Here is a 19,526-nt window from a genome sequence, read left to right on the forward strand (position 1 = left end):
TTAGTTGGGATGTAATTTTCTTCCCAATGTTGAGCTATCAACACTCTCACTGCAGTTGTTGCGTATAAAAAGATGTTGACCTTCTCATTTGGGATGTCTCTATTAAAAATTCCTAATCAGTAAGATTCCGCTCTTTTACTGTGTGTTGTTTTGATCAGTTTTTTAATTTCATCATGTATCATATTCCAATATTTCTTTACAGAAATAAAGAAATAGTTCTTATGCTTTTTAGAAGAATGTGTATAAACTGCTATTGAAAGAAAATCAAGGTGGTGTGTGGTAAAATCAATTCAAACACCATAAAACTTTCAAATCTCAAAGTTACAAAAGCATAAAATCCAGAACAAATGACCAATGCTGTGTCAACTTAGTTCTCAAAAAAGATTGGTGAAACAAATGTGTTTTCAGCAGACTGAAATCTATCGATATTGAAGGTGCCTGTCTGACATCAGTAGGAATGTTGTTGTTGTTGTTGTTTAGTCGTTTAGTCGTGTCCGACTCTTCGTGACCCCATGGACCATAGCACGCCAGGCACTCCTGTCTTCCACTGCCTCCCTCAGTTTGGCCAGACTCATGTTGGTATGGTAGCTTCGAGAACACTGTCCAACCATCTCGTCCTCTGTCGTCCCCTTCTCCTAGTGCCCTCAATCTTTCCCAACATCAGGGTCTTTTCCAAGGATTCTTCTCTTCTCATGAGGTGGCCAAAGTATTGGAGCCTCAGCTTCACGATCTGTCCTTCCAGGGTGCACTCAGGGCTGATTTCCTTAAGAATGGATAGGTTTGATCTTCTTGCAGTCCATGGGACTCTCAAGAGTCTCCTCCAGCACCATAATTCAAAAGCATCAATTCTTTGGCGATCAGCCTTCTTTATGGTCCAGCTCTCACTTCCATACATCACTACTGGGAAAACCATAGCTTTAACTATACGAACCTTTGTCAGCAAGGTGATGTCTCTGCTTTTTTAAGATGCTGTCTAGGTTTGTCATTGCTTTTCTCCCAAGAAGCAGGCGTCTTTTAATTTCGTGACTGCTGTCACCATCTGCAGTGATCAAGGAGCCCAAGAAAGTAAAATCTCTCACTGCCTCCATTTCTTCCCCTTCTATTTGCCAAACACCATAAAACTTTCAAATCTCAAAGTTACAAAAGCATAAAATCCAGAACAAATGACCAATGCTGTGTCAACTTAGTTCTCAAAAAAGATTGGTGAAACAAATGTGTTTTCAGCAGACTGAAATCTATCGATATTGAAGGTGCCTGTCTGACATCAGTAGGAATAGTATTCCAAATTACTGGTGCCAGTACACTAAAAAGCCTTGGTTTGCCTAGATTAGGAACTAAACTGCATTTTCTATAGGCCATGGCATCTTTTGTCTTGGCACAGTGCATAGGCGCATAAGGACCCAGGAAGGAGACACAGACGGACTATCTTCCCCTCTCCTGCAGCCCCCACAGCTGGGCTGCTGCAGTGGTGCTGCTGCTACGTGGTAAGGCTTCAAAGGGAAGGATGACAGGATATTTGTGAGCTCAGAAAGGCTGAGAGGGAGGGTGAGAGGGAAGGCAGGAATTCTTCCCTGGCTCAGATTTTAGTCTGAGCCAGAGAAGAACTTAGGTTTCATAAATTCTCCTCTACAGTGGAACCTTGGTTTACGAACACCTCGGTTTACGAATTTTCAGTTTACGAACGCCGCGGACCCATCTGGAATGGATTAATTCACTTTCCATTACTTTCAATGGGAAAGTTTGCTTCAGTTTATGAACGCTTCAGTTTATGAACAGACTTCCGGAACCAATCACACCCATGCTTTGGGTTAAGTATGCTTCAGGTTGAGTACTCCACGGACCCATCTGGAACGGATTAATCCACTTTCCATTACTTTCAATGGGAAAGTTCGCTTCAGTTTATGAACGCTTCAGTTTATGAACAGACTTCCAGAACCAATTGTGTTCATAAACCGAGGTACCACTGTATTTTTATTTTCCCCTCCAAAGCTCATTTCCAGACTCAACTTTAGGAAACTTCACGTACATCTCTAAATTTGACTCACCCAGCTCTCACCTCTTATCTTGACCTTTACTGTGTCACTTAAACGTGAGCAGCTGTCGCCAGAAACAAAGCTGAAGCAATATCGGCACCGGTTTATCCCACCAGCTGATAGTTTGACATTGGCAAAGAAAAATGCAACTTCATTCCACTCTGACTTCTTGACTACTGAAGCATGCAAAGATGAATCCAGTTCTCTGAACAGAACAAATGTTGCTTGTGTGTAGTCTTCACTGCGCACCTTGCAGAGGATGGTAGCATTGCCTCCCAGGGGGACAATTTTACTAGGGACCACTGAGATGGAAGGCTTGGGATAAGATTGTCCTGGGCAAAAAAAAGAGAGCAACATATATACAAAATATCAATAACAGCACCAACCTCCCACAAACAACAACAACAACAACACTCCAACTCAAGAGACTTTTCAACACCTTCAGTTTTTGTAGCTGTAGTCGGGGGGTGGGGAAGCCTGCAAGGCAGGGAATATGTCTTCCAGGAATCATGGCCAAGATGGTCTCCTCTTTAATTCGTCAAGAAAATTCATCAGCATTATTGGGTTGGAGAAATGCCTTGCAAAATCCAGAGAAGTGCAAATTTCAAAGAATGACTGTCTTTTGGTTCGCACATGATTTGAAGAAATGTGAATTATTAGACAGATTTGACACAGTTGACCAAGTTTTTCCTCATCCCTATACCCTGACTAATCTGTAGGTTCTTTCATTTTTTAAAAAAATAATTCTTATTGGTTTTATATAATGACACAGAAAAGACAAGACATAAAAGACATTTCCATCCACCTTCCCTCCTCCCCCCACAAGTCCCCTTCTGCCACAAGTAGGTCCTGCGGGTGTTGAGAGTTGAAGGTAGACCATTTTAAAGCTGGGTTTGTCCTCACCCCCCCCCCTTGACCCCTGGACCCCCCCTGCCACCAAGAGGCCCCAAGATGAAAGGAGAGATTGGGGTAGGGTGCCGCCCCAGCTATTTATATACAGTCCTCCAACATAATACACAAAGAAACAATTAAAAATATCAATTTCTTACTTTGTTAAACATTATATTTGTGACTTCCTCAGATCCCTTCTTCCTGATTTTCATGATTTCTTAATATAATTATTGCGGGTTTCTTATTCTTAATTCCAATTCTTATTCTTTAAAATCAACATTATTTCCCACCTTCTTTGTGTCACCTCCCCACAGGCCCCCTCCTGCCACAAGAGGAACCTATGAGGTGCGACCATCCAAAGGAGGTCCATTTTTGTAGTTGGGTTTCTACTGAGCCTCCCGGGCAGCGGAGGAATCACGCATCGGAGCTCCGCTGGGCTGCTAAGCCCCCGGTACGCTCTTCCCGGGGTTTTTATGGGGAATCCGTGCGCCCCGCGGATTCCCCCCCCCCTCCGTGATGCCAGAGACCTCGGAGCTCGAGGTCTCTGCGTCCTCTTGCCAGCGCGACAGACCGGAAGTCTAATCTGTAGGTTCTTTCAGATAATGCCTTGGGATCTGGGTTGCCCAATATCCACAATCCACACAGGGCTTGTGCCAATTTGGGTGCATTTTGCTGCTAGTCCAAATAGACTAGCAAAATTGATATGAATGGCACAGCAATAGTGGCAAAACACAAAGGTTGCCAACTATCCAGGAAGTGGAAGAGAAACAGCAGCGAGACCTTTAACATCGTGGCGTGGTCTCTGAAAAGTGTATAGAGCCTTCTAAGAAACCAGAGGCCTTCCTCCTAGGAATTCAGAGCAGTGACATTCCTATAGACGTAAGAGATATCTTCTTGTATGCTACAGCAGCAGCCCGCTTGCTAATAACAGCAAACTGGAAAGGGGACAAAATCCCAACAGTAAGGGACTGGCAAAACAAACTTTTGGTGTACGTGGAAATGGCTCAACTAACAGATAAACTGAGGGGGAACTCAAAACAATCGTTTGCAAAAAAATGGGATAAGTTCAAGAGGTATATACAAGAAAATAATAATAATGACGTAATCTCCATGGAAGCATTAGAATGACTCATGTATAAAGAAATCGTAAATTCCATAGGAAAACGATGATATGACTTGATATGAGAAGTACCAAAAAGAAAAAAAGGATAATAAGAATTTGGTGAGAAATGTAAGTACATCAATATTACAAATGTGATACACTTCGGGAGGTGACGGGAAGTCAATATGCTTAGTTTAATAAGTTAGGTCTGATTATGTTTAATTTATGAATTTATTTTGTATGTTGTATATATTTGACTTAACATATTTAGCATGGGGGGGAATGTAACAAATGTTCAATGTTGTAAATATCCAACAGTGTACATGCATATAAGATTGTATATAGGATTGTATATAAGATTGTATATAGGTAATAATAAGAAAAGAAAAAAGAAAAGTGTATAGAGCAAGAAAGGTTGGTAGATCTTAACCTCTCATGCATGTGTAAGAAAAAATAGATTTGGTTAGGGAAAGATATGTCATTTAGCATCTATTCACATCCACAGCATTCTGATTACGAGACATATTAACGTTCTTTTGTCTAGGACGCAGCTCACCTTTCAATGTCTTCCCAGTCAGCCACCATCCTGGAAAAGCAGATGATTCCATTAGCGGAAAGGTAACTGAGCCACAGAAACTAGCATCTCGTTCTCTGGTCCTTCCACCCTCCTATTTCCCCCTCTACAATACCAACCCCAAAAGATGATGGTGAAAGAAAACTTCATGGTGAGGGTTCTGTTGCTGGTAGATTGTCCTATTTTGCCTCAGTGCCTTTCGTCAAATGACTGAAGATGTAGGGAATGGCTGGATCTTCTCAGGCCCAGCAACCCTCTGTAACACCCTTCTTCCCTTACCGGTACAATTTCTCTGTGACTGATAGGATGATCATCACCTCTACACCACCTAACAAACCACTCCCCCCCCCCCCCAGGTAGCTGTGCAGTCACATAATGCAAAAGATAAAAAGGAAGCAAAGGTCTATCCAAACCCTCACTGGTGGCCCATCCTTGATACAGTGCCTAGTTCACTGTTTTGCCTAAAGAAGAACTCCTTTATTACCTACCTTTTGAGGAAATGGTGCACAAAAGTGTTGGAGCCTGTGCCTCCTACTTCTCCCCACCTGCCTCCACTAAAACGACTTAGCACTTAGTTGCTTCTATGGGTGCAAATGCTGTGCCAAGAGACACCCGGGGCTGTGTCCTTTGCCTCCTATGAAACCCTCACTTGCTTACGGTCTTCACCCTTCCTTCACAGTGTTTAAAGCCTATAATGAGAAGTGCTAGACCTTAAGTCATGGTGGGGCTTAACCTCGCTCCCAAAGCCTTAAAGTCTCTTCTCCTTAGAAGGCTTAGTCCTAACTCTATCAGGCAAATACCTACTTATCCTCCATTGTTGTTGTTTAGTCGTTTAGTCGTGTCCGACTCTTCGTGACCCCATGGACCAGAGCATGCTAGGCACTCCTTTCTTCCACTGCCTCCCGCAGTTTGGTCAAACTCATGTTGGTAGCTTCGAGAACACTGTCCAACCATCTAATCCTCTGTCGTCCCCTTCTCCTAGTGCCCTCAATCTTTCCCAACATCAGGGTCTTTTCCAGGGAGTCTTCTCTTCTCATGAGGTGGCCAAAGTCTTGGAGCCTCAGCTTCACAATCTGTCCTTCCAGTGAGCACTCGGGGCTGATTTCCTTCAGAATGGATAGGTTTGATCTTCTTGCAGTCCATGGGACTCTCAAGAGTCTCCTCCAGCACCATAATTCAAAATTCTCCTCCATTACTTCACATATTCCAGGTGTGTGGGGGGACCTTGGGCCCTCCAAGTGTCACTGAACCACACCTCCCATCATCCCCAACCATTGTTGTGCATCCCCAGCCATTTGCCATGCTTGCTGAGGCCGATGGGATTTGTACTTCAGCAGTAAAGGCTCAGAAAACACATCACCTGGGTTTCTGATCCTCCTGTCTGGTTTCTGCTCCCGAGACCTTTCAGTTGATCATACCAGCCAAGAAGGAGGATGTTGAAAGAGGAACTCAAGTTGAGGGTTCTGTAGCCAGCAACTCTCCATTGCTCCTTGCCGTGCTGAACCACGAACGAGGCCGCACCTTCTGAAACACCCAGTGCTCTGTGACACAGTTTCCCCCCTTGACATGCAGGTATTCTGTTGCCTGACAAGATGGTTGACCACAGCAAGCTCACTGCACTTTCTGACAAGCCACATCCCTTTTTAAGTTTAAGACACAGGTGTGGGGGCAGGAGGGGAGAAGAGGCAGCAACGAGCTTTCAAAACCACATTTGTGATGCTGCAGAGATTTAAGTGTATTCAAGTTCTTTGTTGCCCTCCCGTAACAAATCCACATTTCTTTGTTATTTTTTTAAACGGTAGGAAAGTAAATGGAATGAAAAGTGTGGGGTGAACAAATGATTTATTTACTATTTATATTCATTGCATTTATATATTGCCTTTCTCCCATGGCTTCCAAGGTGATTTACGGTTTTAAAATACTAAAATAAATAAAATTTACTGTTCCACTAAGATTTGGATATACAGTCGTACCTTGGTTGTCATACGCCCTGGAATTTGTACATTTTGGCTCCCGAACGCTGCAAACGAAGAAGTGATTGTTCCAATTTGTAAATGTTCATTTGGAACCCGAACATCGAATGGGGCTTCCATGGCTTCTGATTGGCTGCAGGAGCTTCCTGCTGCCAATCAGAAGCCGCAATTTGGTTTTCGAACGTTTTGGAAGTCAAATGGACTTCCGGAACAGATTCCGTTCAACTTCCAAGGTATGGCTGTATTCATAATGGCCTGGTTCACGTGGCATGGGAAGCCAAACTATGGTTTACCAAGACCATGTGAACATGTGTTCGAGAAACAGAAAACAAGTGAAATTCCAAGCTGATATCACTGAGTTGCAGAGCAGGAGAGTGAGCAACCATGGGAGACATTCATTCAAAATAAATATAGAAGTTCACAAAGTGACTGAGTCTGGTGTTGCAAATAAAATTCACCACCACAATGATCTGGAGGCTGGAGCAAGTCCCCTTGAAGGACAAATGCCAAGAGTAGGAATAAATGGACAATTCTCACAATGGAAGCATGCAGGAAGTGGGGTTCTCCAACAATCTGTGTCTGGGCTGGTACTTTTCTAACTCATTCATAAATTGTCTAGAGTTGCAGATGAAGAATGAGGCAGCCAAGTTTGCCAATGACACCAAATTATTTGTGGTGGCGAAATCAAAAAGTAGTGGTTGTAAGGCACTGCAAAAGGATCCCTCCAAGCTGAGTGAATGGCAAATGAAGTTCAATGTAAGCAAGTATGAAGTGATGCCTTTTGAGGCAACAACACAACGAAACCTAACTTTGCATATAACACTCATAGGATCTGGTACCTAACCAGGAATGAGATCTTGGGGTTGTGGTGGATGGCTCAATGAAGGAGTCAGCCCAGTGTATGGCAGCTATGAAAAGCACGAATTCCACTTTTCAGATCATTAGGAAAGACATTGAAAAGAAAACCCCACATCACGCTGCCCTTATACACCACTTTTGCAACACAGTGTTCAGTTTTAGCTGCTACACCTCAGAAATGATACTGTAGAGCTGGAAAAGCTTCAGGGAAAGGTAACCAAAACCAGCAATTTCGCTATGAGGAAATGTTACAACCTTTGGGGCTTTCCCTCCTGCTACATTCCAGGGAACAACTGAAACAATTGGGGCGGGGAGGAATAACTATCTTCTTAACTGCAACGTATCAACTGGGGAAATGTTATGCTTACAGCAGCAACTACTTTCTGGTTGCCGCCCCCGCCCCCCGAATTGTGCAGAAGATCCCTGGAATGATTGAAGCAACTGGCTGTTTATCAGGATTCCTGACCATTCAGAATAAACGGGCTGAAATCACTGCAGGTGTAAGGGTTTTTACGCAGGGTTTCTTCCTAGCCCGCTCCACATATTTCAGTTGGTGAGCCTTAACTGCTGGTTCCCCGCAAGTATATTTTGTAGAAAATTTGGGAGGCTGGAAGCGATTGAGAAGTTTTAGAAGTTGCTTTAACTGGTGCGTTTTCTCCCACTCTGCACCCGCTTTAAATCTGTTCAGTGGTGCGTTTTATTTATTGTGTAGATGGACAGATCCACTTGGGGGAGCTATTAGTCTCTCTGACAGGTCGGGCGAGACAAGGGTTGGTTTAAATCACGTTGAGGGGAGCAGAGCTCGCTAGATGGCGCTGCGCCTTCCACTGTCCTCTTCACCCACCACCTAGCCCCCCCCCCTATTTCCCCAACCATCACTCCCCCCCCCTCCCCAATATCCCGCGCGGATAAGCCCTGATGTTCTGCACTGCCTCCCTGCACATCATTCCCCGACATCCATCCGTGTGCCAGCATGGGGGGCCGGCGACCAGCGCGGTGAGCGGGGTTGGGGTTGTGGGCGCCCCGCGTCGGAGGGATGGGGTCCCCCCAGGGGTATCGAGCTTCGTGGTGGACGTTCCTCTTGCACCAGGCGCCGCACATCAACTTCCAGTTTGAAGCCGTGGGGAGCGAAATTGCCCCGGAGGACTGGGGGTACCAGCAGGTGAGTGCCATGATGATGCCCAGAGTGGGCATGATTTTGCAGGATCTGTGGGGTCAGCGAGCCAGGCAGAAATCAGGCAGGGCTGTGGGAAAGATGAAGTGAATGAGAGAGGCGAGAGAAGGAGGATGGGGGCAGGCGGGGGCGGGGGCGAGAGGAGAAGGTGAGGGGAGAGAGGGAGAGGTGGAGGGGTGGAGGTGGGGGGGAGAGGGGAAAGGAAGGGATTTTGAATGCACGGAATTAAGATGTGCGCCCATAGAATGAAAATGCGTGCGCGCAGGCAGAGCTATTTGGATGGAGGGCTGGAGGGCTGGAGAAGCAATCAGGATGGGATGGCAAAGATTAAGGGTGGGAAGCAAGGGGGAAGCAAGACGGGTGGGGAAGGAAATCAGAGTGCAACGATATGGTCCAAAGAAGAGGAATACCTGGATGGAGAAAATGGGAAGAGTTGAGGGAGAAGGAAGAGAAAGTGAGCGGAGGATAATGTAATGCTAAAGGAGGGAGGGAGGGGAGCGGAATGGGGTGAAAGGGGGACTTGTGGGAAAGGGAATGAGAGGTGAGGAGAGGTAATGGGGCAGCTAGTCAGAAGGGGGTGGACTGGAGGAGAGGGGGAGGGAGGATGGGGGAGGGAGGGAGGGAACCTGACGGGATGCTCTGGGAAAGATGGAGGACCAGATCGAGGGATAAGGGAAGAAGGATGGGGCTGGAAATGCATACAGAGCGAAAGAAGAGGATAATGAGGGACAGGAGGAGACAGATGCCAGGGAGGAAGGGCTAAGGAGGTCCAAGGAGCATCTCTCATGTGTCAATAAGCTCCAGCTTTGAAGTCAAGGAGGAGCCATCAGTGGTCCAGGTGTGTGTGTTGAGGTTGCATCCGTGGAGGGAGGCTCAGCTGTCGAGAGATTCGCCTGTCTCACATTTCTGCAGCCCCTTGTCATAGCTGTTGAGGCTCAGCAGCCTCTTCCCGTTTGCTGTGTGTCTTATTTGAGGCGACTCACTTAGGACTCTCCTTCTATAAACAGACAGAGCCGAGGGGCAGAGAGAGAGAGAGAGGAGCACTTGTGTAGTGGTATGTAATGTGCGAACCAGCTGCACACGGATACGGCCCCAACAGCCGTTCTTGTGGTTGCATCCGCCCGAAAATGAAAGGTTGTGTGAAAACGAAAGGCAGCTGATTTATCTGCATTAGCCTGGTTCACATGTTAACGCTTCTCCCTCGCTACACAAGCGAAGGCGCATGAGTGCAGCTGAGGACATGTTGAGCTTGTAGTGTGTACAGATCAGCTCTGTGGCTGTATAAATGCCTGCCTCTGCCTTTCTAATCCCACTTCCAACATTTTATTTCTCAGCCTTTTGCATCTTCAAAACAAATTGGAGCACACTCAATATTAATTTAGGAGCATGGGAAGCTGCTTATGTCGTCCATGGCAGGTATTCCCAAGGGGTGCCCTCCAGATTTCCCTTCCCCCCCCGGACTACAACTCCCATCAGCCTCAGCATGGCCAATGGTGAGGGGTGATGGGTGCTGTAATCTAAAACATCTGGAAAAGATCAAGTTCAGAAGGCTTGCCTACACTGGCAGTGGATCTCCTGGGTGTCAGGCAGAAGTCTTTCTTTCCTATTATCTGCTACTGCAGATCCTTTTACAGTAATTGAAAATGCCAAGACTGAGGTTGGGACCTTCTGCATACAGAAAGGCTGTGTGTACAACATAGATTTAAAACACACACAAGCGTGCATGCGCGGGCGTGCACACACACACACAGAGAGAGAGAGAGAGACAGAGAGAGAGAGAGAGAGAGAGAGAGAGACAGAGACAGAGACAGAGACAGAGACAGAGACAGAGACAGAGAGAAATCCTTTGAACTGTAGTTTACCCCTCACAGAACTATAATTCCTGGCACCCTTAGGAAACTACAGTTCCTGGGATTCTGGCAGGTGGGGATGCTTTCAATGTGCTTTCAATGTATGTCGTGCATGTGCTCTTTTCACGGAGGCCCCATCTCTACTATGTGTTTAAAGCAGGATAATACCACTTTAAACCATCATGGATTCCACCCAAAGAATCCTGGGAGCTGAGAACAGAGCTGCAGTTCTCAGAGTGGTTTAACAGTCCATTTGTATTCCCAGGGAACTCTGGGAGCGGAGCAGGGAGTCTCCTAGCAACTCTCTGCACCCTTAGCAAACTACAAGTGCCAAGATTCTTTGGGGCTGGGGGAAGCCATGACTGTTTGAAGTGGTATGATAGTGTGGTTAAATGTACAGTGCAAATGGGGCCTTCTTAGGCTGTGGTCTATACAATTTAAAATTAAATTTTAAGCATTGGTCAACCCCAACGTCCTAACTTCTCTGTAAAATCTAGTTGCTCCTTCCGTAACCTCTGCTGATTTCTCTTACGTGTTTTCTTTTCCCCAAGCTGGGAAGGAAAATGTGAAAAGAGAGAAGTAGAACATTTATCTGTCCTTTTATCTAAGACATGAACAGGCTCATTCTTAACCTGAGCCACAAAAGCTAGCTTGCCAAATTTACCAAATGGGGATTTGGGCACAAACCACTGTGGACAATATGACTAACTGATGCTGCTTTGCCAGTTACGTCCTGCCCACCCAATTTGTCAGATTGTACCTTGTGGAACTAACCACCACATGATTTGGACGCCGCAAAAGAAATTTGGTGTATTGTTTTGGAAGAGTAGAATCTCCAAAGCTACACTAGTAAATACCAAAACGAAAAAAGCCAAGGAGGCAATGACTAGAAACCTAGGGAGCTGCCTTATTCTGCATCAGACCATGGGTCCATCTAGCTCAGTATTGTCCACACTGACTGGCAGCACTTCTCCAGTTTTTCAGCCAGGGGTCTACTCCCTACCTGGAGACGGCAAAGATTGAACCTGGGTCTTTCTGCATGCACTCTTGATCACCCAGTGCACTCAGATGACTTGTTGTGCACCGCACCACCCTCAGAGATTTGACTGGGATGTAAGAAAGAGTCTTCATTCTTAGAAGAACCTTAAAAACAACAACAAATGGTCCCTTGTCTCCCTAGAGACCAACACATTTTATTACGGCATACGGTTTCATGGACTAGAGCCCAGTTCATCAGATGCTGGATCTGATTAAGTGTCCTGTAGCCCTACAACAGCTAATGCTGTAATAAAACATAAAAGAGCCATCTTGGGCCATCAGGTGGAGGAAGGGGGAGGGAGAAATCCAAAATCCACATTGGGCAATACTTTTCTGTTAGGACCAGCCAAATGTTATGAAACAGTGGCAAGGTTGAATCCTGACAAGACAGCAGTACTGTTTGTGTGGGGAAGGAGGCGGGCAGGTCTGGAGGACTCCCTGGTCCTGAATGGGGTAACTGTGCCCCTGAAGGACCAGGTGCACAGCCTGGGAGTCATTTTGCACTCACAGCTGTCCATGGAGGCACAGGTCAATTCTGTGTCCAGGGCAGCTGTTTATCAGCTCCATCTGGTACGCAAGCTGAGACCCTACCTGCCCGCGGACTGTCTCGCCAGAGTTGGGCATGCTCTAGTTATCTCTTGCTTGGACTACTGCAATGCGCTCTACGTGGAGCTACCTTTGAAGGTGACCCAGAAACTACAACTAATCCAGAATGCGGCAGCATAGCTGCCAAGTACCCTGTTTTCCCCGGGAAACCCCCGTTTTTTCATACCTTTTCCCAGGCACCGAAAATGGCTGGCACCAGCTTTGAAAGTCGCGCCTACGCATGTCCGGAAGTGCGTAGACGCGACTTCCGGTGGCGGTGCCCATTTTTGGTGCCCATAGATGGGCAGAGCGACACCGGAAGTTGCGTCTACGCACTTCCAGACATGCGTAGACACGACTTTCGAAGCCGGCGATGGCCATTTTTGGTGCCCATAGATGGGCAAAGCGACACCGGAAGTTGCATCTACGCAACGTCCGGTGTCATGCGGCTGCCGGTCCTGGATTCTGCAGTCCGGGACTTGGCAGGTATGTGCGGCAGCTAGACTGGTGACTGGGAGTGGCCGCTGAGACCACATAACACTGGTCTTGAAAGACCTACATTGGCTCCCAGTACGTTTCTGAGCACAATTCAAAGTGTTGGTGCTGACCTTTAAAGCCCTAAATGGCCTCGGTCCAGTATACCTGAAGGAGCGTCTCCACCCCCATCGTTCTGCCCGGACACTGAGGTCCAGCGCTGAGGGCCTTCTGGCGGTTCCCTTGTTGCGAGAAGCCAAGTTACCAGGAACCAGGCAGAGGACCTTCTCAGTAGTGGCACCCGCCCTGTGGAACGCCCTCCCATCAGATGTCAAAGAGAAAAACAACTACCAGATTTTTAGAAGACATCTGAAGGCAGCCCTGTTTAGGGAGGCTTTTAATGTTTAGTAGATTATTGTATTTTTTTTTTCTGTTGGAAGCCGCCCAGAGTGGCTGGGGAAACCCAGCCAGATGGGCGGGGTATAAATAATAATAATAATAATAATAATAATAATAATAATAATAATAATAATAATTTTTTATTATTATTATTATTATTATTATTATTATTATTATTATTATTATTATTATTATTATGGGTCTGAGTTCTCCAGAATGCTCCTCAGACAAGATGCTCCACAACAAAGTGGTGGGGGTTGAGCACAAAAAATAGGTTCTATGTTGTGGTAGTTAAAATGTGTTAGACTGTGTGCACACCATACATTTAAAGCACATTTCCTCCTCCACCCCCACACCCCCATACTTTGGGTGTGCTTTAAAAGGTATGTTGTGTACACAGCCTTAGTCCTGCACTTAAACAGAATAACACGGCTACCTCTCTGGATAGTGTTAATTCAGCTTCTCTGAGGGGGTCTTTGCTGTGTCTTCTGAATTTCATTGGTGGTCTTGCTTAGGCCAGCCGCTTCGCTTCAACGGTGCTGAATTTTAACAGATGCTTTAAAAACAACAATGTGGGCAATTGTTGAATAAATGACACAGTCGTTGCTCATTCTCCGCGTGTGTCAGTCAGAGAGTCAGGTCTGCCTTGGCAATGCCTCGCATGCATTCTGTAACCTTCCCACAACAGCCAGTGCTCCTCCTTGAGTCTCTGAAGGACCCTCCTGTGATCCATCCCGCTTTGGAACGGAGCTGCGCTCTCAGTGTGAGCGCAATGTCTCACAGCAATTAGTTCTCCTGCCCCATCAGCGAAAGAGTCAGAGAGACATTGTGAGGTGGGCCACGGGGGGGGGGGGCTCTGTGGAGTGAAGCCTGGTGCATTTTTGGCACTGATTGGATCGTTCTGTACCAAATTTTCCCAGCATTGAGTTGCAGGAGCCACCTGTAGATTGGGGTGAAATTTATAATGTTTAAAGGAGACTAGAAAACACGGCCCTCAGATAAGCATGATGGAACCCTTGCAGGCTGTTTCCTAAACCAAATACTTGTGTCACTGAGTGGCAAATAAACTCACTCACTGGAAAGAGTCTTTGAATGGAAGAGTTCTAATTTCCATTCAAAGCACTGGGACTGTTGTTGCCTGGCTCAAGTGGGATGGGTGGTGGCGGGCTCAGGGAGCGACCTCGATGGGAACAGAAAGTTCTTAGGAAGTTCTGAGCTGTGGCTCAGTGGCAGAGCACATGCTGTGCATGCAGAAGTTCCTGTTGTTGCTACAAAACTGGTCTGCTTGACAAAGGAGAGCCCTATTGAGAATCTACACATTATGCAGAATCAGGACGTTCACAGCCAGTTCGCTCCATTGGGTTCAGTGCAAGGCCTGCACTATCCAGGCAGAATCCAGGCGAATCCCCACGACGGGGTGAGCTCCTATTGCTCTGTCCCAGCTTCTGCCAACCTAGCAGTTCAAAAGCACACCAGTGCATGTAGATAAATAGGTACTGCTGTGGCGGGAAGGTAAATGGCGTTTCCATGCGCTCTGGCTCCTGTCACAGTCCTCCGTGCACTAGTAGTGGTTTAGTCATGACCCGGAAAGTTGTCTGTGGACAAACGCCAGCTCCCTTGACCTGAAAAGCTAGATGAGGGCCGCAACCCCATAGTTGCCTTTGACTGGACTGATCCTTTACCTTTTTACCTTACCTTACCCAGGCGGAAGACGAAGGTAGTACGAACCCTGCAGTTATGATCACAGGTTGTGGACACACTACACCAGGCTTCCTCAACCTCGGCCCTCCAGATGTTTTGAGACTACAATTCCCAGCATCCCTGACCACTGGTCCTGCTAGCCAGGGATCATGGGAGTTGTAGGCCAAAAACATCTGGAGGGCCAAGGTTGAGGAAGCCTGCACTATACCTTTAAAACACATTCGAAACACATTGTTTCCCTCAAAGAATTCTGGGCACTGACAGAGTTACCATTCCCAGCAAACATTAATAGATTACAGTGCCCATAATTAAGGGGTCAGCAAACTTTTTCAGCAGGGGGCTGCTCCACTGTCCCTCAGACCTTGTGGGGGGCTGGACTATATTTTTTTGGGGGGGGGAATGGAACAAATTGCTATGCCCCACAAATAACCCAGAGATGCATTTTAAATAAAAGGACACATTCTACTCATGTAAAAACACCAGGCAGGCCCCACAAATAACCCAGAGATGCATTTTAAATAAAAGGAAACATTCTATTCATGTAAAAACATGCTGATTCCCGGACTGTGCGCGGGCCGGATTTAGAAGGCGATTGGGCCGCATCCGGCCCCCGGGGCCTTAGTTTGGGGTCCCTGCCATAATTCTTTCAGGGGAAGAATGTGCTTCAAAGCTGCTTCAAAGGTACATCGTGTATACAGCTTCAGACTGCAGCTAGGGACATCTATTTTGAATGCTCCCCCTTGTTTTGTTTTAAAAACCCTGCTACTAAGAATTACGCGCATAACCCAGCACATTCCCTGTCAGGGTGATTTCTATGTGTGGAGAGTTTTCAAAAACATAATCGGCTACCACCACCCACCTTCAGCTTGAAGTGGTACAGTCAAATCCTCAGATCTATACCACTTCATTCTACTTCCTGTGTAGTGTTGAACCGACTCCTAGGGGCTGAGGTCCCCCATAAAATATTTCATGGTGGTGCGCCCTGCCAAAGTTGATGGGCATTTCCATTCAAATGGGGTGTGTGTGTGTGTCTTGTGATCCAGTATGTGGGGCAGAGGTTACCTCCCGCCACCAATATTTTATTCAAGTTGGCACCCCTGCTCCAAAGGAAGTGTGCATAGCATTGCAGCCTAAGATGGTGGGGTTGTGGACTGTACCACTTCAAGTTACAGGTTGTGAAGAATCATGTTTGTGATTGTTTCCCTTCTGTTTAAAAATGGGGGATGGAGGGGAGGAGTTCCCTCCATGTAGCAAAGTGGTACATTAAGGAAAGGGTTATTCCCTTAAGTGTGGGTTTTGTCACCTTGCATTTTGTCATCAAACTGAATTTCATCACACGGCCACACAGAATTGAGTTTCACCACAGAATCCAAGCCTTGTCACCAAATCCCTCCTTTTTTCCACACTGCCTGGTTTCCTAAAAAAGGAACACCAGCTGCTACCAGAGAGAGAGAGAGAGAGAGAGAGAGAGAGAGAGAGAGAGAGAGAGAGAGAGAGAGAGAGAGAGAGAGAGAGAGAGAGAGAGAGAGAGAGAGAGAGAAACACCCTTGCACTTTGAGACCAACGCGAAGTGCTGTGATTAAGCGAGCTCATGCAAATCTATTTCGCTTGATTCAATTAGAGAATTTGGGTTTTCTGGTCACATAAAATGTAGGACGCCCTTCCTGACACCCTCCCTTCATAACCTTCTTTTAGAAATGTGGTTCAGATAGATCTTCACAAGGCTCTCCCTCTTCTCCCATGCTGTGAGCCTTGCCTTTTCTTTCTTTCTTTCTTTCTTTCTTTCTTTCTTTCTTTCTTTCTTTCTTTCTTTCTTTCTTTCTTTTCTTTTCTTTTCTTTTTTTACAGCTTTTCTTTTTTAAACACTCTTCTCTCTGAACATCCTTTTAAAGATGTGAATGCAAAAAACCCGGCACGGTATAAATAATTTATCTTTTATATAGCTCTTACTCCTGGCACATCTTCACAGTTCTCATCTCAGCCCTGCCTATTTCTCTGCGAAGAAGAGCTCTCGCAGCCTTAATACATGCCAGCCACATTGTGGCACTGCCAAGGTGTGGCCGCAGCCTTTCGCTTACCACTCTCGCTAAGCCCCCAGGGAGAGGCACCAGGCAGGGCTGGCGTGGCTTCAGTGCCCAACATTGCTGGGCGGTTGTCGGGGCCTGAGCTGATGTCTGCCTTGCCCTCTCCCCTTTTATGGCATTCCAGTGAGCACTGCTTCAACTTGGAGCCACCATTTAAATTACAGTACATTCAAATCCCTGAAGCACCCCCAATGCAGACTCAAGAGGAGCTTTGCTGAATCAGACCTAAGGGTTTTACAATCCAGCAACCCATTTTGCAGACTGGCCAACCTGGTGCCCACGGGAAGCTCACATGCAAGACAGGAAGGAGGGCAATAGCCCTTTTCTGTTGGTGTTCCCCAGCAACTGTGACAAACGACACCTTTAAAGCAGGTTCAAATCACAACCCACCCCCATGAAAGAATCCTGGGGACCCCAGGTTTCCCCATACAGGGCTATAATACCCAGCATATTAACAAACTACAGTTCCCATGAATTTGGGGGGAGTAGGATGTGCTTTGAATGTGCTTTAAAGGTATAGTGCAGAGGCCGGCAACCTCTGGCCCATGGGCTAGGTCTGGCCCATGGAGGCCGTTTATCCGGCCCAAGAGCCGCCCAGTCACCGAGCCACCTGCACACCAGGTCTGCTGTGTGCTTCACTAAACTGGCACAGTGCGGCACAGTGCGGGAACTCGCTGAGTGGTGCCAGAAATGGCATCTGCACATGCACAGATGCCAGAAACCGCGTCTGCGCATGCTCAAACGCCAAAATCGCTTCTGCGCAGGTGTGATTTTCGACTTCCAGGCATGTGCAGAAGCGATTTCCAGCGCCCCGGACATGCACAGCGCAGTGCTGGAAATCACTTCTGTGCACGTCCGGCCCACGGACAATCGTCAGTGGGAATGATCCAACCCATGGCTGGAAAACTGAAGAGGCTCCTCATGAGGCCGGAGGAACATTGCCCAGCTGTGGGGCATGAAGGCCGCTCCCTGCAAGGCCCTTTCCACCTGGCCTAGGGGGCAGGGCCCAGGCTCACCAGCCCCACTGAAGAGGCTCCTCATGAGGCTGGAAGAACATCCCCCGGCTATTGCTTTATTGCTTTAATATACTGTACACCACTTTGAGGTTTTTATTTAAAATATAAAGTGGTAAATAAATAAATCAGCCTCTTATGTCTCACCCAAAGAAGAGAAATTCATCATTCAGACCCTCCAAGTGTCCCTGTTTACCAGGGATAGCCCCGGATTAACAGCAGCTGTCCCGGTTTCTGATTTGATCCTCCCAGAATGTCCCACTTTTCCTTAAAGGTTAAGGTAAAGGGACCCCTGACCATTAGGTCCAGTCGTGACCGACTCTGGGGTTGCGGCGCTCATCTGGTGTTATTGGCTGAGGGAGCCGGCGTACAGCTTCCAGGTCATGTGGGCAGCATGACAAAGCTGCTTCTGGCGAACCAGAGCAGCGCACGGAAACGCCGTTTACCTTCCCGCTGTAGCGGTACCTATTTATCTACTTGCACTTTGACGTGCTTTCGAACTGCTAGGTGGGCAGGAGCTGGGACCAAACAATGGGAGCTCACCCCGTCGCGGGGATTCGAACCGCCGACCTTCTGATCAGCAAGCCCTAGGCTCTGTGGTTTAGGACATCCCTATTTTCATGGGAGAAATGTTGGAAGGTATGGAGTTATGCGGCCCCTGAGCCAAGGAGATAAGTAACCTTTAGAAGACATCTGAAGGCAGCCCTCTTTAGCTTTATTACATTTTTATATACACTATGTTGGAAGCCTCCTGAAGTGGCTGGGGCAACCCTGTCAGATGGTCAGGGTATAAATAATAAAATTGTTATTATTATGGAATAGGACGTCCATTGGAGGTTATATATCACTTTTTAAAAAAAAGAATACAAAGGATTTGTATAATACACAGATCTGTATAAGCTAATTTATATGCCTGGGTGCAAAATGTAGAAATAATACTGGAAGAAGTATAAAGCCATCATGAATGGTAGCCATTGCTAGCCAAATCACCACAAATTCATTTAATCCCATTTTAAATCTGTCCAAGTGGGTGGCTGTCATGGCAAAAAAAAAAAAAAAAAAAACCACACCACCTGCACGGCCCAGAACTTCCATGGATGTAAATACCTCAAATAGCAAAAGACCGTATAAACATAAAATGATCAAACTCTCATGTCATAACAGATTACGGAAGCAAATTCCACAAAAATACAGGGCATTTGTGTCACCATTTTAAATTCCTCACAATGCCCCAGAGTGCCTTTACATCACAAACATTCAGCTGTAGTTAGCCTTCGTTTCTGCAGGCAAATGTAGGTGGGAAAGCTGTTGTTTTGTTACAGCTAGCTGCTAAAAAACCGGGTCAGGAATCCTTGCCAATCTACTGCAACGTCGCTCGGAGATCTATTAGCAGATCCCAGCCTGCCTTCTACCTGCTGTAACTCAAGCCAGACCCTTCCTCAAGTGCCTCAAACTTGTGATAATGCCTCTTACTTGGGCAACATCCACACCACGCAGAGCTTTCCCCCAGAGAGCAACAATTCCCAGCACCTTTAACAAATTGGGTTCTTGTTCTGGGATGGGAGGGCAGAGGCCCTGTGCTTTAAATGTACGATGTGAGTATGACCTTACTTACCTGCATGTAGAGGTTAATTTGTGTAAGGAACTCTGGATGGAATACAGCCTACACAGTACAAGAGTGGCATCTGTTGCCTGCCCACTTTGTTCCCCTGGCACTGCCCACCACTGTTTTCAAGCCCCAGGAAATTGCTCACAAATGAATACGGAAAATATGAAA

The 19,526-nt window shown here is 46.6% G+C and overlaps 1 protein-coding gene across 1 annotated transcript in view; it reads left to right on the forward strand.

The window, feature by feature from the left end:
* Window positions 1–8,387: 8,387 nt before the first annotated feature.
* Window positions 8,388–19,526, forward strand: part of TTYH1 (tweety family member 1) — a 63,065-nt gene continuing 51,926 nt past the window's right edge. The window contains exon 1 of the mRNA XM_060281631.1: window positions 8,388–8,593. Within this exon, the coding sequence (XP_060137614.1) occupies window positions 8,468–8,593 (126 nt within the window). The 5' untranslated portion in view covers window positions 8,388–8,467. The remainder of the gene's footprint in view (window positions 8,594–19,526) is intronic.

The sequence above is a fragment of the Zootoca vivipara genome, chromosome 13, assembly GCF_963506605.1.
Source record: "Zootoca vivipara chromosome 13, rZooViv1.1, whole genome shotgun sequence".
Taxonomy (NCBI): Eukaryota; Metazoa; Chordata; class Lepidosauria; order Squamata; family Lacertidae; genus Zootoca; species Zootoca vivipara.